At 45.0% G+C, this 21101-nt stretch overlaps 1 protein-coding gene across 3 annotated transcripts; it reads left to right on the forward strand.

Annotated features, from left to right (window-relative positions):
• The first annotated feature begins 25 nt into the window (after positions 1–25).
• On the forward strand, positions 26–21014 carry fkbp9 (FKBP prolyl isomerase 9). Of its 3 annotated transcripts, none has more exons than XM_052023725.1 (10): positions 26–326; positions 2777–2922; positions 3512–3701; positions 3835–3980; positions 4979–5168; positions 5606–5751; positions 7154–7343; positions 9801–9946; positions 10657–10820; positions 14841–21014. In XM_052023725.1, exons 1-10 carry the CDS (start codon positions 127–129, stop codon positions 15018–15020), a joined length of 1698 nt encoding a protein of 565 aa, XP_051879685.1. In that variant the 5' UTR covers positions 26–126; the 3' UTR covers positions 15021–21014. The 3 variants fall into 3 exon arrangements, with proteins under 3 accessions (XP_051879685.1, XP_051879686.1, XP_051879687.1); XM_052023726.1 differs by having other exon boundaries at positions 54–326; positions 10660–10820; XM_052023727.1 differs by lacking the exons at positions 10657–10820; positions 14841–21014 and adding an exon at positions 10252–10611 and having other exon boundaries at positions 54–326.
• Positions 21015–21101: the final 87 nt, after the last annotated feature.

Raw genomic sequence — 21101 nt, forward strand, 5'->3', positions numbered from 1 at the left:
TTGAACACAACCTATCCAATGGGAAGCGGGGGGTGGGACGTCGGCGGCCCAGCACCCGGACAACCCCGCCCCTGGCCCACGTCGCCAGTCTCGGGTCGGGTTGGGCCGGGCCGGGGGTGTACGGTGATGGGCAGCGGGTTGGAGTTGGCACTTATGGTCGCGCTATTGCTCGGGGTGGCGGGGAAGGCGCCGCCGGTGCCGCTGGACGATGTGGTGGTGGAGAAGCGGTTCGAGCCGCGAGAGTGCGTGCGGGCGGCGGAGCCCGGGGATTTCGTCCGCTACCACTACCTGGGCACCCTGGCCGGGGGCCGGCGCTTCGACTCCAGGTACCGCCCTCGCCGGGGGAACCCCGGGTCTAGTGATCCCGGTATCTGGGTCTGATGATCTAGGATCTGGGGATCCAGGGATCGGGAGGATCCCGGGTTTGGTGATCCAGGGTCAGGAGATCCCGGGACTGCAGAGATTCGCGGAGGGATGATCCTGGGACCAAGGATATCCGGGGTTGGAAGTGGGGATGAGATTCCAGAAGTTGTGTTCTCACGTCTGGCGATCACGGGACCGGGAAGAGCCAGGGTCGTGGAGATCCTGAGAGGAGATCCCGGGGTGGGTGAGTGAGGAGACCCTGGGAGTGAGGAGATCTCGGGGGTCGCGGAGAACCCGGGGGTGAGGACATTCCGGGGCCCAAGTCTTACCCGAGCCCCGTCTCCCCCTTGTAGTACAGTGATGGGGTGGGTTTGAAGGGAGCGCGGTTGATGGTGCCGTGTCCACGCGGCAGCTTTAAGTTATTAGGGGGCGGGAGCAGAATCTGACTCTATGGGGAGCTGCTGGGGTTGTAGCGGAATTATGTTCTGCATCTTTACAAAATTCGTCCCGTTTACTAAAAACAGGATATCCCGCTAATTACCGTCATCAGAAAAGTGGTGGAAAGTTTTGTTCACTGTGCTGTGAAGCGTCAATAACCTGCCCGGGTTTGGGTTTTACCCGAACCACCAGACTCCAAAGGTGGTCCAAAGATCTGAATCCCATAGGTGAGGTGACAGTGAGTGCCCTTGACTTGAGGGCAGCATTTGACTGAGTGTGGGATCCAGGAGTCCCAGTAAACTTGAAGTCAATGGGTATCAAAGGGAAAACAGCCCAGTGGTTGGAGTCGGGCCTCACATAAAGGAAGATGGTTGTGGTTGTTGGAGGTCAATCATCCCAGCCCCAGGACATCCCTCCAGGAGATCCTCAGGGCAGTGTCCTGGGCCCATCTTTAGCTGCTTCATTAATGTAATTCCTTCCTTCCTTATCCATATTTCCATACAACATAGCCCACTGTGTCTATGCCATCTCTCAGAGCAATACCACCTGTCCCATTCCTTCACTCATTTCCCTCTAACCCTTGTTACCTCCCTTATCTCACTCTGCTTGCATGATCCTCTCAGCACACCCCAGGACTGGAGGCAATTTATGTATCTAATTGAATTAATGACCTGCATATCATTGGGATGTGTGAGGAAACCAGAGCACCCAGGGGAAACCCACATGGTCACAGGGAGAACATGCAAACTCCACACAGACAGCACTGGAAGATTGCACAATATTCCTTTCCATTCACAGCCCCTCAGCAAATGAGACATGTGCATGTTCCTGCATGCATCAAGATCCTGACAACATTCAGGGTATGGGCTGATAGGTAGCAAGTAACATTTGCCCCACAGAAATGGCAGGCAATAACCATCTCCAACAGAGATCCTACCACCTATCTTTGATATTCAGTGGTATTACCTTCACTGAATACCCACCACCAAAATCCTGGAGGTCACCATTTGACTAGAAACTCAAGTGGATCAGCCACATAAACCCAACAACAGCAACAGGTCAGAGGCTGGAATCCTGTAGTGGGTGACTACCTGACACCCAAAGTCTGTCCACTATCTACAGAGTACAGGTTGGGAGTGTGACAGAATTTCATCCACTCACTTAAATAAAGAAAAACTCCAACCACTCTCCAGGAACTTGACACCTTCTGGTGAGGAGGTGTAGGATTAATAAACTATAACTGTATTGACATCTTAAGACAGATGAGAATTATGGCTGCTCGAAATACTGATTTAAAAAGTGTCCTTCAGGCCAGAACAGCCACACCACTGATTACCTGGGCTGGGTGCTGTGGTAATTGCTGTGTCTGGAACTTAATTGGATTCCCATTATGCTTGACTATGGAGATGATGGTCAATCTTAACGGGAAATGGGACGGCTGTCTCAAACAATGAAGGTGATACCTGCCTTTGTCTCACCCGATTGCAAAATGATCAGCTGAACCTGTGGTGTGAGGCTGCTCTTTGTCCATCTGCAGTAGCCCTTTGTCCGTTTCCTGCTCAACCAAAAACTCCGGCACCTGACTCATTAAAGTGTGCATGACAATACCTGTATAAATCTCTGTCTACCCCTTTGTACTGAGAGAACTCAGGAAGCGACTCTTAGTGAGTGCTGAAGAGAATTCTCCTAGCGGTGCTCTGCTAATAAAGGTATTCCCCGTCAGTGCTGTGGGAGCACCTTCATTTTGAATGTTGCAGCCCTTCATGAAGGGAGCTCGCCACCATCTTTTCAAGGGCAATTAGGATGCAAAATAACCAACCAGGGATCAAGAATGAGATATTTAAATTCTGTAAGGTGACTGACTTTTCACTCTTTAGGTCTCCTTAGTTTGTTGCTTTGACTCTGTGCTCAGGTTCGAGAATCTTTGAACTCTGTGTTGGGTTGAAGTTTCCCTGATTCTGTCACTCTCTTCCAGCTACGATCGAAGTTCCACTCACAATGTGTTTGTGGGCAAAGGCCGACTGATTGCTGGGATGGACAAAGCTCTGATCGGGATGTGTGTGAATGAAAGACGCTTCATCAAAGTGCCGCCTCACCTGGCCTATGGCAGTGAAGGACTGTGTAAGTAATTTTGCTTTTGCACTTATTTTGGCTGCAGTAACAAATTGGAGGAGCCCTTGGTTTAGATCTTGAGTCCATTTCCCCTGGAACATAGGAAGAGGAGGAGGCTGTTTGACGATGCTTTACATTCAGTATGGTTATTTGCACCTACTACTGTTTCCTGTCCTTTCTCTATATCCCTTTACCTTGGTAGTCAATGAAGATCTACAGATCTCAGCCTAGGAAGCACCAATCAACAAACCACAGACTTTATTTGGGAGTGATTTCTGGCTTCCCACTTCTCAGTGAAAAATTACTCCCAAGTTTTTTCCCCTAACTTTGGACATTCCCCACCAATGTAAATAGTTTCAGTATAACTCTGATCTACGTCTTTTATAATTTCAAATATCTTGATTAGATTTCCCTCCTTCCCCATCCAATTTAACCTCCTACACCAGGGATTGAAGAAATGCAAGCAGTATCTCTGTGATCTATCCTTGCTATATAACGTTCCAAGTTATGGTACTACCCTGTGATTCTGTGCTGCATACCTACCAAGAGTAGTATCTCCTGGTATGTGCCAGGACTAATCCTGTTTTTTAATGTGCAGCTGATATGATCCCACCTGATGCCACCTTGTTCTTTGATGTGTTGATGCTTGATATCTGGAACCCTGAAGATAAAGTGAAGATCGATGTTCACTATAAGCCAGAGAACTGCAGCCGCATTGTGCAGGTGTCTGACTTTGTTCGTTACCACTACAATGGAACCCTCCTCGATGGCACCCTCTTTGACTCCAGGTAGTTACTCGTGGCTCCTTTTGCGCCAGTGGGCCTCATGTTGTGTTTATTAATCTTCAAGCTGCTGACTTGTTGGAGCTACCCTTGCTGGGTTTGGTCCACTTGTCCTCACATCCAGGTCTTGTCTCTGTAGCCACACTCGCCAGCGGACCTTTGACACCTACATTGGAATTGGTTGGCTGATACCAGGCATGGATGAAGGGTTATTGGGCATGTGCATAGGGGAGAGAAGGACGATCACCGTTCCCCCTTTCCTGGGCTATGGAGATCGAGGAGATGGTGAGCCCAACAATGGCTTCAGACATGACTAACCCACTGCATGAAACTTACTGTACGTCAGGTGGGGCCTGATCTTGGAATTCAACGCCACAGCTGTGGTGGAGATGATGACCTTTTTACTTGTAACTTTCCGTAACATGTAGAGTGGATGTGATAACAGCAAGCCTTTCTGTAGCCTCTTTAATATGGCAAAACGTCCTAAGTCACTTTACAGGCTGTTATCAAACCAAAATTGATGATGAATCACATAAGAAAAATTGGGACAGATTGACAAAACTTCTCTTGACATGAGGAAAGAGAGGGAGGCAGAGAGATTTAGAGAGAGAGTGCCAGAGCTTGGGGCCCAGGTAGCAAAGGGACAACATCTAATGTGGGAGTTATTAGATTTGGTGAAGAGCAGGTGGGGAGGGGGGGCAGGATTGATTTGTAGAGGCTGGAGATAGGGAGGGGTGTAGGATTTGGAGGGATTTACAGAGATAGGGAGGGGTGTAGGGACTGGAGGTTGTTACAGAGACAGGGAGGGGTGTAGGAGTCAGAGACGGTTGCAGAGATGGGGGCGTATAGAGGTTTGAGAGGTTACAGAGATAGGGAGGATTGGAGAGGTTACAGAGATGAGGAGGGGTTTGTGGGCTAGCGGGGGTTACAGAGACAGGGAGGGATGTAGGGGCCAGAGGGGGTTACAGAGATAGGGAAGGGTATAGGGGCTGGTGCGGGTAACACCTTTGTAAACTTATAGGGCTGGATGAGGGGGAATTCTAGGGAGGGCTAACTGTGCTTTCTCCTTCCATGTAAAGGAAAACAACCAAAGAATTCTATTAAACTGCTTTTTTTTAATAGACTTTGTTTGTGTAGCAGGCCAATATCAGGACTGGTGTGAGTTAAGGGAGGGAGCTGGTCACAGTACAGAGTTTGAAAGTGCAAAGGAACAGGTTTTGGTGTGTAGTAACTGACACATTTGCATCTTGTGGTAAACTTAATCTCTGTTTTTAATATTACAGGAAAAGATATTCCCTCACAAGCTACCCTGGTCTTTCATGTGTCTTTGATCGATTTCCATAATCCTAAAGACAGTGTAGCCATTGAGCAGGAATTTGTGCCCGATCCCTGTCCCAGGAAGACTAAAGCGGGAGACTTTGTGAGATATCACTACAATGGCACACTTATGGATGGCACTTTGTTTGATTCTAGGTAAAGTTTGAACACATCTCAGCACTATGTCACTTGTTCTGGGATCTGGCTGATATGGGCCTTGTAAGAGCCTCATGTTCCTGGGTTTAGGAAAATTCACCTTCTGCACTGAGCCAGTGCTGATGCATCTTCTTAAACCCAGATGTGGACCATAGGTTGGGGACCATGGATACTATTGTGGACTGTGGGGAGGGGTACAGATGTGGATGGGGGAAGGATGTGGACCAGGGATGAGGAAGGATTTACAGATGTGAACAGGTAGGAGGAAAGCAGATGTGGACTGAGTGGGATGGAGCAGTTCAGATGGTGGGGAAGGACTGAGTACAGATGTAAACTGGGTGGGGGAATAGTGTACAGATGTGGTCCAGTAGGGACATCTGTTCCCTTCCAGTTGTCCATCTCTGGAAGCTGTTCCACATTGTCCGGTTCTTTTCCAGCCATTCCCGGAATCATACTTACGACACCTACATAGGAATGGGCCAGGTGATTGCTGGGATGGAAGAAGGACTGCTGGGTGTATGTGTTGGAGAGCGGAGGACCATAGTAATCCCTCCACACCTGGGATATGGTGAAGAAGGTGTAAGTAAGTATGATTTTGAAGTTGGTGCACCTGTAACAGTTTAAAGGTATTTGTTAAACCTCTTCAGTTTATGAAAGTTAACTATTGGTCTTGGCTGGGTTTTGACTTTATTTATATTTTCTTGTTGTCGTGGTGACTCTTAAATGGGGTATCATGTTACTGATCTAGTACCATAGAATCAGCCCAGAAAGCGTCCCTTTCACTCACCTCGTCTATGTCAACACAGTGTTCCCCCGGGCTGATTTGCTGCTGTAATATAACTCCAGTCTACTGGCTGTGCACAATACATCACAGACAAGTAGTCTGAGTCTAACATCATGAGTTAACGCTCTGCCAATGTTACCACCCTGTGTGTCTGCCAGAGATTTTATTTTAATTCTTTGGAATAGATAATGGCCTAGAAATTCAGGCAATATCAGATAAGCAGCTGTGATGTTAAAAATGGGGTTATCCCAGAGAAGATCAATTTCAAAGAATCATACAGCACAGAAACAGGCCCTTCGACCCACCTTGTCCATACTGACTATGATGCCTATCAACACTAATCACATTTGTCTGCATTAGACCCATATCCCTCTATTCCTTTTCCATCCAAGTACCTGTCCAAACTCCTTTTAAACATTGTAATTGTCTCTGCCTCCACTGCTTCCTCTGTTAGCTCGTTCCAGATATTCACCACCCTCTGTGTGAAAACCAACCCCTTGGATCTCCTTTAAATTTCTTCCTCTCACTTTAAACCTGTGCCCTCTAGTTCTAGACTTTCCTGACCTGGGAAAAGGACTCTGACGACCTATCCTGTGTATGCCCTTCATAATGTTATAAGCTCTAACATTAACAGGAAAAAGTGTCATACTGTGCACAATTTGTTACATAATTGATTAAACTTTTTGCAGTAAAACCCTAGTAATCCACCACCCTGACAATGCCAAATTTGCAGATTTTCCTGCTTGTTGAATTTTACTCCTTTTAATATGGGACAAACTTATATTTCACTTTTTTAAAATCCTGTGCAATAGTGTGAAATGTTTTCCAGTGAACCCAGTGTGTTTAAAGGGAGAGCAAGAAATGGGGCCCTGGGGAGTTTAAAGAGGGAGTGGGAAACAGAAAGTGATCCAAATGCCAAATTATCAGGATTTCCAAACAATCAGACACCTGATTTTCAGGGTTTTTATAATAATGAGTTTGTACTAACAAAATTAGTGTTGATGCTGGAACTCCCAGTGCCCTGGGATCACTACAGCTTTCCTTGATTTCTCCAGGTTCCCTGGGAACCAGTGGAAGTCTTCAGACCCAACAGATCTGGATATGATGTGAACACATTGTCCCCCAGAACCTTGTGAGGAGTGGATTTCTTCTCAGCCTTTGACTGGTGTAACTCTGACCTGCTGTTTCCCCTTTGCAACAGGTGAAAGCATCCCTGGTTCTGCTGTCCTTGTCTTTCACATCCATTTGATTGATGCCCACAACCCATCCGATAAAATCGAGATCAAAACCTACCACAAGCCCAGTAACTGCACTGCCCGAAGCAAGAAAGGGGATTACATCAAGTATCACTTCAACGCAACACTAATGGATGGGACACAATTAGATTCCACGTAAGTATTGCTATCTCTCCTGACTCCTCCGCGTTCTTGCTAATGGTCCCTGTGTTAAAGCTTTGGCTGAAGCACAAGCAAAATCCAGGATTTGATAAAGAAGCTGCATTAAGCCAAATCCTATCAGACCTTCAACTCCTCCCGACATCCTCTACAACTAACCCAGCACCTGTGGCCACCACTGTAAAATCAGACATCATACTGTGGCCAAATTACGTACAGCAAAATCCCACAAAAAATAATGGCACGGTTTCCTACATCAATGACTGTATGTCAGTGAATTTTATTGGCTGTCAAAATGCTTTGGGTCATGCTGAGGCATTGAATTGTGCTGTATAAATGCTCGCTTTCTTAAGATGGTCTGTCTGTGGTGATGTTGGTTGATGGATAAGTCCTGCCCAGTACACTATGGTGAACTACCCTGCTCTCAGGGAGTATCCATCAGAGAAGATGTTGTTTGGCCAAGGCATTAAACACAACACTTTTGCAACATCTTGATTTTCGATCAAAATGCTATGGAGGGTACAGAAAATAATGACAACAGCTAACAGGATGCTGATTTTTCTGTGCTGGGGATGAGGGGTAGAAGTTTTGCCACAGGGATATACAGGGCAGTGCTGGATCCCACAGCTGAGGAATGATATCCTGGCCTTGGAGAGTCTTGATGTACAGGATGACACCTGGACTCCAAGGGTCAATATTAAAGCAGAGATTTCACAAACTAAGTTTGACTTGCCTGGAATGTCGAAGGTTGAGTTGATTTGGTTGAAGTTTTCTGGATATTCGGGGAGCTGAGAGGGCAGATGGAGACGATATCTTCCTGTTGGTCAGAGAGTCCAGGACCAGGGAACAGAGACCAGGCTTTAGCAGGGAGGTTGGGAAACACTTCTACACAAGGGTGAGTAAGGGTCAGAACTCTCTCCCACAAATGGCAGCTAATGCTGGGTAGATTGGTACTTCAAATCTGAGATTGATTAGACTTTTGATAATCAGGGATTCTGAGATGTAGGGAAAAGGCAGGAATATGGAAATCGAAGACAAAACCTACAGATTCTGGAACTCTGAAATAAAACCAGAAAATAATGAAACCGCTCAGCAGATCACGGAGCAAGAAACAGAGTTAATGTTTCAGGACTGAAACCCTTCGACAGAACAGGGACTGGGGAAACAAATTAGTTTCAATGGCAGAGAAAGTGGGGGAGGATGGGTAGAACCAAAGGAATATCCCTGATAGGATTTTGGTTAGGGTGTCAGACAATGAAATTTATGGTCCATGCAGTGACTGAGGGAAGGCCACGTTGGAGTCAGGGAACAGGTTAGAATGTTCCTGATAGAGAGACAGGCCTATAAAAAATATACTCTGCAGAACTGGGGCTGTGCTTTGATGGAGAGTAAAGAACAGCAGGGTCTGGGTGGCTGAATGGCTTGCCTGGTATGGAGTAGCTGATATTGTTTTAGGGAGATGGGCTGTGCACCATCCAGATTTCTTGTTGATCTTTTGTATGTCTGTGGTGTGAGCTGACTCACTGTCGCTCAGAAGCACTCAGGGAAAGTAAAAGCCTGACAGGCAGCTTTGCATTTGGTGCTGTCTATGCCCTCAAGCCTTCATTCCTCTGCTGAATGCTGATGTGGAAATCCAGAAATCTGTTGCCTTTTAAAACCAGATGTTCTCTCACAGAGTCCAGCACGTAACCCAGTGGGCGTTCCCTCCGCCTTCAGACTTTTAACCCTGTGTGTGCACACTAGCATTTGTTGTGGATTAACAGACACACAGTCCGTGATACCTGACCCTCATCCGTGGCACCAGACATCTGGTCTGCCGTTCCTGACATGGGTGTGTTTTTGTTCTGGAATAGCTAACATCATGGTTTTCTGATCTCTGGGTCGAGGCATTTCAAAGATTTGCCTCTCCCCTCTCCCCTCTCCCCTCTCCCCTCTCCCCTCTCCCCTCTCCCCTCTCCCCTCTCCCCTCTCCCCTCTCCCCTCTCCCCTCTCCCCTCTCCCCTCTCCCCTCTCCCCTCTCCCCTCTCCCCTCTCCCTCCCCGTTGATTCCCTTGCTCCCCACCTCCCTCCTTCTTATTATGCTTTCTGTCTCTGTGTTTCCATCCACCTCCCCGCCCCCTCTGCCTGTTACGAGGAAGAATAATTAAACCTGACTTTGCCTATGGGCAGGTTGTATGTTACAGCTATCAGCTGAGGTTTGCTGTGTGCTTTTGGGTGGTGAGGATGTTGATGGAAGTGACATATTTTGCTGGCCAACTACATCCGTGTGCTTGCATTTCTGTTTCTACGCCACTGATCTTTAGAAGGTCAGAGAAATGTGCAGAGAATAAAATGGGATAGTTAAATTGGTGCCTGATGGCCGGTGCCGACTCGATGGGCTGAAGGGCCTGTTTCCTTGTGGTATCACTCTATGATTCTATGACGAGTCACCATTTACGTGCCAATGTCTTTCAGTCACAACTATGGAAGAACATACAACATTGTCCTGGGATCTGGTCAAGTGGTCATTGGGATGGACATGGGTCTCACAGACATGTGTGTTGAAGAGAGACGGACTATCATAATTCCACCTCACCTGGGCTACGGAGAGAGAGGGGTTGGTATGTAATACATTACTACTATGTTGGGTCTAAAACCTTTTAATATGACAACAGATGACACAAATAGTAACTTATAACAGCTTGATCATTGGTCACAAGTATGATCAAACTTGGGTGAATCTCAGCTGCAATTCATTTGATTTGTGACATCAAAGTTCCAGTATTGCCCAGTCACTCTCCAGATGACTAACAATGGCACCTGGGACAGCACATTGAATTATAGCACAGGAGGCCATTTGACCCCTCGAGTCAGTGTACTCTCTTTTAAAGACCAATGTATAAGATGTTCCCTTTTATCCCTGCAGTCTCCTCTCCAAGAGTTTACTCGGTTCACCCATCGAATGTGTCCATTGCTTCCAGACTGGTTAGTGAAACCGTTGTGATTTATACTATTGGAAACTATTAATGTACAGGTCACAGAGAAGAGGAAACTTTGGCACTGGGATGTAGTGACACTTCTGGACTGAGATTTCTGAATGTTACCAGTACAGAACTTGAGGGTGGTGACTCTGACCTTCCCCACATCACTTCCCGTAACAACACGTGGCTCATGTGTCTGCAAGAATGATAGGGAGGGAGTGTGAGGTGATCTTTCTCCTGTTGATGGGAATGAAGTTGCCAGGAGTGGTAACAACATACGTGCCTGATGGCCGTCATGGACTCAGTGGCTGAATGGCCTGTTTCCATTCTCTCTGTCTATTGTCCGACAGCAGGAGAGGTTCCCGGCAGTGCAGTACTTATCTTTGATGTGGAACTGGTAGAACTGGTCGCCGGTCTCCCGGAGGGGTACATGTTCGTTTGGAACGAAGAGGTGTCACCGGACATCTTCCAGGAGATAGACGTGGACAAAAACAAGGAAATCAGTCTGGAGGAGGTAGAATTAACAGTCATTTCAATGGGGCAGCTCAGAGACGGGGGGAAGGAGTGTGGGGGCTTGGGGGGTGGTTGGGGAGAATGGGAGAGAGGTGGGGGCATAGGATGGGGGCTGGATGGGGGAGGGTATTGTGGATAGGGTGCGGGTTGGGGAGTATGGGGGAGGGGTATTGGGGATAGTGTGGGGTTGGGGAAAATGGGGGAGGCGAAGGGTTTTGGGGAAAGGGTCGGGTTGGGAAGGATGGGGGAGGTGCGTGGGGGCAAAGGGTGGGGGCTGGGTCGAGGAGGGGTGGGGATAGGGTGGGGGTTTATGTAGTGAAATCACTTGTTTAAGTCTGTGGGTTTGCCTGATGTTCATGTGGCCTGAGCCATACATCAGTGCCACTCTCGGTCTGTACTGCAAGGCTGCCAGTTGGAATCCCCCTGGCCAACAGTCCAAGCAGGCAAGGGCTCATCTCTGGGAATGCAGTACGTCGAATGACTCCCCAGTGTTCATAGAAAAAGTTTATAAAATCATCTTGGTTTATAAAATCATGAGGGGCATAGGCAAGATGAATAGCCACAGTCTTTTCCCCAGGGTAGGGGAGTTCAAAACTAGAGGGTTTAAGGTGAGAGGGGAAAGATTTCAAGGGGAGCTGAGGGGTAGGTTTCTCACACAGAGGATGGTGGGTATTTGGAGTGAGCTACCAGAGGAAGTGGTAGAGGCAGGTACAATTACAATAGGCATTTGGATAGGAACATGGATAGGAAAGATTCAGAGGGATATGGGCCAAATGTAGACAAATAGGACTAGCTCAGGTCGACAATTTGGTCAGCACGGATGAGTTGGGCCAAAGGACCTGTTTCTGTGTGGTGCAACTCTATGACTCTTATGAGTTTGTTATGTAACGATATGGAAGCAGCGGTAGGTGGACAGGACCTCAAGTCTGATACCCAGCAAGACCATGGCTGATGCTCTACTGCCACTTTCTGCCTGATCCACAAATCCTGTGTGTCCTATTACTTATCAACCTTGGCCTCGGATGTGCTAATGACTAACATCCACAATTCCAAGGATTTACAATGTAGAGATTAAAGAAATCTCTCCCCTATCTGCGCTCATGGTAGGTCTCTAACAGTGGGATTTACATTTCTGAGCCTGAGACTCAGATCGCCTGGCACTGGCCCCTATAGAAACAACAATAGCAGAGGATATTAGAGTCTCTGTGGAGGAATAAATGGCTTTTAACAGTGTCACAAACATTTAACGGTATTAACAATTTAAGATGGATAAATCCCCAGGGCCTGACCGAGTGCATCCTCGGACTTTGTGGGAGGCTAGAGGAGAAATTGCGGAGGCCCTTGCGGAGATATTTGCTTCATCGTTAGCCACTGGTGAAGCTCCTGAAGACTGGAAGGTGGATAATGTGGTTCTGTTGTCTAAGAAAGACAGCAAGGACAAGCCAGTCAGCCTGACATCTGTTGTGGGGAAGTTACTGGAGGGAATTCTGAGGGACAGAATCTATCAGTATTTGGGTAGACAGAGTCACATTAGGAGGAGTCAATATAGCTTTGTGCATTTGTGCATGGAAAGTCATGCTTGATGAACCTTTTAGAGTTTTTTGAAGAGCTAACCAAAAAGGTAGATGATGGCAGGGTAGTGGATGTTGTCTATTAAGACCTTAGCAAGGCCTTTGACAAAGTCCCACATGGTAGACTGGTCTGGAAGGTTAGGTCCCATGGAATCCAGGGAGAGCTAGTTATGTGGATTCAAAATTGGCTTAGAGGTAGGAAGCAGAGTGTGGTGGTTGAAGATTGTTTCTCGGAAAGGAGGCAGGTGACTAGTGGTGTGCCATAGGGGTTGGTGTTGGGATCCTTGTTATTCATTATTTATATAAATGATTTGGATGCGAATGCACAAGGCTTGATCAGTAAGTTTGCAGATGACATAAGATTAGGAGGTGTTATTGATAGTGAAGAAGGTTATTGTAGATTATCGTAGGGGATCTTGATCAGTTAGGGAAGTGGGCTGAGGAGTGGTAAATGGATTTCAATACAGATAAGTGTGGGGTGATGTGTTTTGGAAAGTCAAACCAGTGTAGGACTTGTACTATGAATGGTAGGGCACTTGGGTCTGTAATGGAACAGAGGAACCTAGGAGTACAAGTGCATAGTTCATTGAAAGTGGCGTTACTGGTAGACGGGGTGGTGAAAAAGGCATTTAGCATGGTGGCCTTCAGTTAGGGCATTGAATGTAAGAGTTGGGACATAATGTTGCAGATGTATAAGTTGTTGGTGAGGCTGCACTTGAAGTACTGTGTACAGTTTTGGTCACCCTGTTAAAGGAAAGATGTGGCTAGACTGGAAAGAGTGCAGAAAAGATTTACGAGGATGTTGCCAGGACTAGAAGGCAAGAGTTACAGGGAGAGGTTGGCCAGGCTAGATCTTTATTCTTTGGCGCATAGGAGAATGAGGGTGACCTTATAGAGGTTTATAAAATCATGAGGGGCATAGGTAAGTGGATGGTAGCATTCTTTTCCCCAGGGTAGGGGAGCCCAAAACTAGGGGACATAGATTTAAGGGGAGAGGGGAAAGATTTAAAAGGGACTTGAGGGGCAACTTTTTCATGCAGAGGGTGGTATTTGGAACGAGGTACCTGCAGGTGCAATAGTATCATTTAAGAAGCACTTGGATAGGTACACGTAGGGGCAGGGCTTATATGGGCTGAACACAGGAAATTGGAACTAGGTGGGTGGGCACCATGGTCAGCATGGACTCATTGGGCCGAAAGGCCTCTGTCCGTGCTGTATTGCTGTATAACTCTACGTCTGTGCGCTTGTTGAAGCTCAGTTACTGATGTTTGAAAATATTAATACGTTCTTGTCTTAGCCAAGCTAAGGTTGGCTGTCAAGTAGCTATGCATTATTCAACAAACTAACTAACTAGATATTTTTAAATAAAAGTATTTCAGTGGAAGTGGTTCAGAATTAGTCTACATTTGGGCCCCTTTCCATTAATTTTTTTTATTTGGTGAATTCTGTGTTTGTTAAGGAGTTGTGGCAGTGGTTTTCCATGGAGTGTTTGTCCTATTGACACCCAGTATTGGCATTAAACAGAGGTAGATTAGATGTAGAGTAAATCATGTGACAATCATGATGAATGCCTGCTGCCTCTGCTCCAGATTGGGAAAGAGTTACAAGAACAGAAAATGCTGGAAACACTTGGCAGATCAGGCAGCATCTGTGGAGAGAGACGGGAGTTCAGTAGATGATCTGTCATCAGGGCTGCCACAACCATGGCCTGATCTCCTGTATTTCCTGCATTTTCAGGTTTTGAACTGGATTTCTAGTGCCTGCAGCATTTTGCTTTGCAAGGGAATTATTTTCCCTTATGTTCTTTGCCAGTGGCAATGGTAGAGAGACAAATTGTATTTATGTAGATCCCCTATCAGGACATGATATCTCAAACCACTTAACAACCAATGGTGTATCCTTCCAAACATTCATTCCCTTCAGGACTGGTGCAATATAAAATGCACTGCTGTTACTGCCAAACCACTGCAATAGCACCTCCCAAACCATCCCCTGCCAGGATGGACAAGGGCAGTCGCTGTGTGGGAACACCAGAACCGGCAGCCTCTCCTCCCACTCCAGTTTATAAAGATATCCTGTTCTTTCATCACCTCTGGGTATAAATGCAGGTTGGGTCTCCATCATGACCTGGAGGAAAATGGAAAATTCTGGAAACACATTGGATCTTCAACTTGACACATTAACTCTGTTCCTCTTCCTACAGATGCTGCCTGACCTGCTGAGTGTTTCCAGCATTTTCTGTTTTGAATTCAGTTTTCCAGCATCTGCAGTTTTTTTTTGGTTTTTTTTCCTCAAGGTCTTGGAGTGAGAATTGATGCCAGGAATCAAAGGAGGGAGTGTAACCCACTGAGTCACATATACACACAAGGCCCTGCACCGTCTCGAGCCTAGGAAGCTGCTTTTCTGGTTTTGGTCTTCCCTCTCACGTCCTGTTTTTCTGTTTGTTGCAGTTTTCCAAATATATCCAGGCCCAAGTGGACAGTGGTCAAGGGAAACTGGCCCCTGGCTTTTCTCCAGATAAGATCATTGAGAACATGTTCTCCAACCAGGACCGGAACAGGGATGGCAAGATAACAGCCGACGAATTCAAGCTGAAGGATCAGGAGAATTCCCAACATGATGAGCTGTAAAGCCAAGGTTGCACATCAGTGCTGCTGTTGAGTGGAGAGTAGAGGGTTAACCTTTGGGTTCTTGTCCATGTTTCTCTTCTACACCATTAGGGATAACAGTTATCTCGAAACATCGATTCCCAATTGCTCATCCATGACTGAACACGATATGTGTTCACTCAGCTCCTGACAATAGTTGATTCACGGGACACATACTTCTTTTATAGTGTTTCCTTTCCACATTTTATTTTTGTCAGTATTTGAGGAAATTCAACTCCTTCCCCTCCCCCATCCCCTCGTATATACACTCCAAATTTGTAATTTTTAATATCCAAACTTACATTCAGTAATATCAACATCCATCTGTCTTACGCACAAGAAAATTGAAGAATGTTTTCACATGCAAATGGAATTCCTTCTGACTTTTACATTCTGTATTTCTTGAGAATCACTCACATTTAACAAAGTTATATCTGGGTGACTCAGTTAGACTAGAATGCTACAAACAAGAGATGCAAAAGCATTACCCAGTGCATTAATTGTGCTTCAACCTTTTTTTGAAAGGGGAGAGGTCACATCAGAGCATAAAATGAATGGGGAGTTCATGAGCTCTTGCTATGTGTGTGGTATTTGCTCCAGGTTATGGGGATGTATTCACCATGACAACATTTAATGGATGGGAACATCGGTTCACACTTGCTGCAGGGGAACCCCTGGGTTTTATCAGCAAATGTCAAATCAAGATCTGAGAGGAGAAATAAAAAGAGAAAATGTTGGCAAACCTGAGTGGGTCAGGCAGTATCTGTGGAAAAAGAAAAAGAGTTAATAATTTGGGTTGATTACCTCGAAGGGTCATCGATCTGAAACTTTATAACTCTATTTCTCTCTCTACAGATGCTGTCCGACCTGCTGAACATTTCCAGCATTTTCTGTTTTCACTTAAGATTTCTATCATCTGCAGTATTTTGCTTTTGAAGAGGAGACTTCAGTTAGGTTGAAGTTGTGTCTATTTATAACAAACTCAAAATCTGCAAATATTTTTAGATTTTATTTCTGCTCTGCTCAGGCTCTAGAGAGAAAGGTGATGCACATCAATGGTACAAGGAACAAAATCCCAAAGCCTTCCTAAGCTAAGTACCAGGGGTGCCTGTTTTTGTCCTGTTATGGATAATTGGTATCCTGGCTTTGGAACATGGTTGTGAGGGGAACGTGAGCTGGGACATGGTGCTGATTGGACAGCTGCACAGACAACATGGTCAGCAGAGTCTCTGTTGGTTTCTCACAAACTGTCTTTTATACCTGGCAATGTTTTTACTTCTGTGGGACTGGTGTGAAATAAAAATGGGGAAATTAAAGGAATACCAACTCTGCTACATAGATAAATTTATGTACAAGTGGTCACTTGACTCATTGTGACGATGCTGGCCAAAGATCTACCCTAGCACGATCCCACTTTGAGCTCTTGGTCTGGAGCCCTGAATATTAGGACACTCCAGGTGCTGCCCAGTACTTTTTTTTAAAAGGAAGAAGAGTTTCTACCTTGCCTATCATTTCCAAGTAGTGAGTTCCATTCGTGACTTCTCCCCACTAACTCCTCAAAATACCTAAATAAAAAGTGATAAAAGTTGCTTCTCTCCCATAGTTTTAACAAATTATCATAAATCTATGCCTCCCAGCTATTGTCTGCTCTGCTCTAGCCTAAGGTTTCTCCTTGGCCTTCTCCATTCCAAAAAAACCACAGCTTTTCCAGTCTTTCCCCATAGCCAAAATTTACAGCACAGCCAGTTTCACCTGTGGCTTTCCAGTGCTATCTCCTCCTTCCTGTCATGTGACCAGAACTGTACACTATATTCTACCATTAGCAATCTATTTCTTCATCTATTTTGCATGTAAAATGAACAGAATTCTACTTGTTGGAATTTTGCCCATTTTTTTGATCTTTTAAATTTCCTTTGGTACTCTATGGCCCTTTGTATCATCACAAAGCTTGAAATGTGGCATTCTATCTCATCAACTGAGTTGTTAACAAATATTGGTAGTTATAGCTCTAATACAGAAAATTGGGGAGACCACGAGTCACATCTGGTCAGTGAGCATCCGCCTATTGTTCCTACTTTGTCCCCTACAGCTCAGCCAGTTTCCTGGCCGGGTCAGTAAACTCCACAAGCTTCAATTTGTGCCAGCTTTTTGACAGTTTATGTCAATGACATCGGTAGATAGTACACTACTTCTTCAGTCACCTCAAAAATGAAAGCAGTTTAGGCATGACCTGCCTATTCTAAATCCATGCTGGCTCTCTGATCAACTGAAAATATGTGTTCAGTCGTGCTTTCCTTAATTACGCACACCAGTAATTTCCTGATGTGGAATCTATCTGCTCTATGATTCCTTTAAGTCTGCCTCTCATCTTGCTGAAATAGCAGAGTTACATACATAATTTTCCACTCTAAATGAATGAATCCTGAACTGGGAGAACTTTGGAAGCGTAATGAGCATCTGTTATACAACTATCTAATGTTAAGATTATATACTTTTCTGGATTCTAACCACTGGAGGAAATAATCTCGATAATGCAGACACACTATCAAACTTCTACCATTTTCATCACCTCGGCAATACGAGAAAACTGTGGAACTGGTCTTCAAAATTAACCCCCCCCCCCCGCCCCCCCAACCGCTAGCCCAAACCTGGGATCATTCTGGGCATTCTAGTGAATGCACCCTCCATAGGAGCAGTATCTCCCCCCCCAGGACACGAAGCTCAGAAGTCAATTTTTTGACTTGGTCCAAATGGCTGAAAGAAAACTTCCTTTTCAAATCCAAAAATGCACTGAAGTTCTTTTAGACATTTTTGATAGCTGTTTGACTTCAAAGCATTCCAAAGGCAATCCCTTGAAAGTGTAGAAGGAATTATTTAGTGTTTCAGGACACCTAGTGAAGGTGGTTTTGGATTCAGGATCACTTGGCACAATACCCAATTAGTAACTTAGACTGACTTTCATTCACTGTGATAGGTTTCTATTAAAACCCCAGATCATTGATATTTTACTGATCAGCTTCACTTTGAAATTCAACAGTTATCTTCACCAGAATAGTGGAGGAACTTTGCTTTTTGGTGCAAGTTATATATTGGAGTTGTAAAGGTTCTTTTTGTAAGAAAATTGGTTTTCTGCAGTTAAACTCCAACTTTGTTTCTGTATTGAATCTTTGCTTTTGGTAAACACTAAAACATTTCATTTGCTTTAAAGGTTCAAATGATCAGCTAAACCCATCATTTGCCTGCTCACATTCAAACAACCAATAACATCAGCGTGTTCAGGTGTGGGGAGAAACAGAACCCATGTTGTATTGTGCTTTGAAGCCTGGCATGGGATACATTTCCATTTCTGCAAACTGGCTGAACATTAAGTTCACCTTTGTTTTATCTGTGGTGTTATTTTCATTAAATATTTGGGATTTTGTAAATTATGGCATTTCATATGTTCAAAGAATGGCTTACTCACGGTTTACATTCTGAGTTTATTCATTGAACAGTACTTCTGTTGGGAGGACATATTCCTTACAGCTGGAGGCATCATACAGAGGCAGTATGTGTGACTGGGTAGGGAAGGTATCTTCACTCTGGTATGAGACTTTTTAAATTAAGACGCAGAGCTTAAGTGTGTAGATTCCATCTGCCAAGATTACTCAGCACCTTCTTAACCAGAGATTCTGGGCTCCAACCATTGACCTATCCTAGTAATCAACACAGATCAACCTTAGGAGAGTAATGTTTGATCCTGCATGATACAGCAGGAGGGACTCAGTGGAGGTGTCAATACAAGCCCTGACTCTGGGCAAGCTAGTGAAGGAGTCAAATTTAAGTTTGGTCAGTGTCACAGTCTGGTGCCCCTGTAACTCAGAGGCAAAGAATCACTAAATGTTAAAATTCAGGTACAGCAAACATTTACAAAGGCAAATGGCAATGTCAGCCTTTATTGTATGAAGATTTGAGTTAAAGTGTAAAGACATTTTAGTGGTAAGACATCTAGAATATGGTGTACATATCTGGTCTCCTTGCCTGCTGAATCACCAGTGCAGAGACAGACCAACTGTTGGTGAAAGGGATTAGTATAGATGGGTGGTGTGCACAGGGTGGGCTCATGGGCCCAGATCCATGCTATAAGATCATTCTATATCTAAAACTGAGGAAATGCAAAGTTTTGCAGTTTAATTCATGGGATATGGGCAAGGGGAACCATCCTAAGAGGAGAAAATAAACAGGCTAGGCCTCGCTGGAGTTTTGAAGAATGTGCAGTGATCTCATTGAAGCATGCAAACTTCTTATTGGGCATGACAGGGATGAGATTTCACTTGGCTGGGATGTCTAAAATCAGAGATCATGGTCTCAAAATTCAGGCTCAGCCATACAGAGCTGAGATAACAAGAAATGTCTTCCTCCAGAGGCTGGCAACCTTTGGAATTCCCAATCCAAGGAGAATGCAGAAGCTCAGTTGCTGAATGCATTGAAGACCAAGATTAATATCCAAAAATCTATCAAGGTTTTAGGGTTAGGAAAGTGTTTGAGGTAAAACATCAGCCATGATCTCACCAAACAGCAGAGCAGGCATTTGATACTTATGTTCTGCAGAGCTTTAGAGAACCAGACTCTTATTAAAAAGAACCATCCAGCGAGTTTATGAACACTGTTACTGACCCAGGTAATTTAACTGAATTTAAACTCTACAGCTGCTGTAGTGGGACGAGAACTCTTGTCTCTGGATTGCCAATCACTGCACTACCACCATACCTCACAGATGTCAACCTAATGCCTTCTATAGATACTACACCAGCTGCTCTCACACCCACTGTATCTACATATAAGATTTACTTGTATTTATAGAATGTTATTGATGTGGTAAAATGAGAAACTTTAAAATTCAGAAGGACTCAAATTCAGTGTGGCTCCTATGGTTACAAATGTATGGACTCGCATTCCAAATCCCCTTATAAAGTTCAGATGATTGCTTCCATTCAAGAGATCAAAAGGAATTTTACTTTCAACTTCAAAGTGAATCACAACATAAGTGGATCAGATGTCTGATGGGAAAATTAAAATCATGGCATTTTCACAGCTGGAGCTTTTATAGTAAGCTAATTGGATCAGGTCACCCAACTGAGCAGCACTTGTAAATGTAGTTGATGTATATTATAGCAATGTACAAATGACCAAATAATCTTACCAACTTGGTTGCTGGATAAATATTGGCCAGGATACTGGGAAGAACTTTGATGCTGCTGTTCAAAATAGTGCCACAGGACTGTTCACATCCACTTGAGAGTGGAGACAGGGCTTTAGTTTAAGTGTCGTTCAAAAAAAAAAACAGCAACTTTGACAGCACAGCACTTCCCCAGGGCTGCAGTGAAGTGCCAAGGAAGTTGTTGTATTGAAGTCCAAAACAAATTGATACCAAACCAAAAGAGTCAGAGAGAGACAGCATGGAAACAGGCCCTTTAACCCAATGAGGCTGTGCTGACCATCAACCACCCATTTTATGTTATTTTTATTCTTCCCATATTCTATAACATAGAACAGGTCCTTCGGCCCATGATGTCTGTGCCAAACATTATGCAAAATTAAACCAAATCTCTTCTGCCTGTAAATGATCCATATCCCTCCATAATCATGTGTCTGTCCAACAGCCTTTCAAACGTATCCGCTTCCACCACTACCCCTCGGAGCCTATTCCAGGCGTTCTCATCAGCTTTCCTCAGATCCTACCACCTGGCTGCGCACTTGGGGCAATTTACAGTTGCCAATTAACCAATAGGTCTGTACGTCTTTGAGATATGGGAGGAAACTGGAGCGGCCAAAGAAACCCACACAGTCACATGGAGAATGAGCAGACACAACAGAGACAGCACCCTAGGTCAGGACTGAACCTGGGTTTCTGGGGCTGCAAAGAGCACTGCCCACTTTGCTCCTGCTGACACTGTAATGACAGTGTAGATGTATTTACCCTCGTCCCATTACCTTACTTCAAACATACAGACATAAATTCATTATTAAATGAAATGTAGTTTCAGCCTCACCACACAAAGCAAGGAGCTTGTCAGCATCAAA

This window comes from Pristis pectinata, chromosome 9 (assembly GCF_009764475.1).
Source record: "Pristis pectinata isolate sPriPec2 chromosome 9, sPriPec2.1.pri, whole genome shotgun sequence".
Classification (NCBI taxonomy): Eukaryota; Metazoa; Chordata; class Chondrichthyes; order Rhinopristiformes; family Pristidae; genus Pristis; species Pristis pectinata.

Bases quoted from the DNA above. Each gene is read 5' to 3' on its own strand.
- fkbp9 (XM_052023725.1), top strand. From the start codon at position 127: ATGGGCAGCGGGTTGGAGTTGGCACTTATGGTCGCGCTATTGCTCGGG. The intron at 3,702-3,834 runs GTAGTTACTCGT...TTGTCTCTGTAG, and splicing joins GGCACCCTCTTTGACTCCAG to CCACACTCGCCAGCGGACCT. The intron at 7,344-9,800 runs GTAAGTATTGCT...AATGTCTTTCAG, and splicing joins GGGACACAATTAGATTCCAC to TCACAACTATGGAAGAACAT.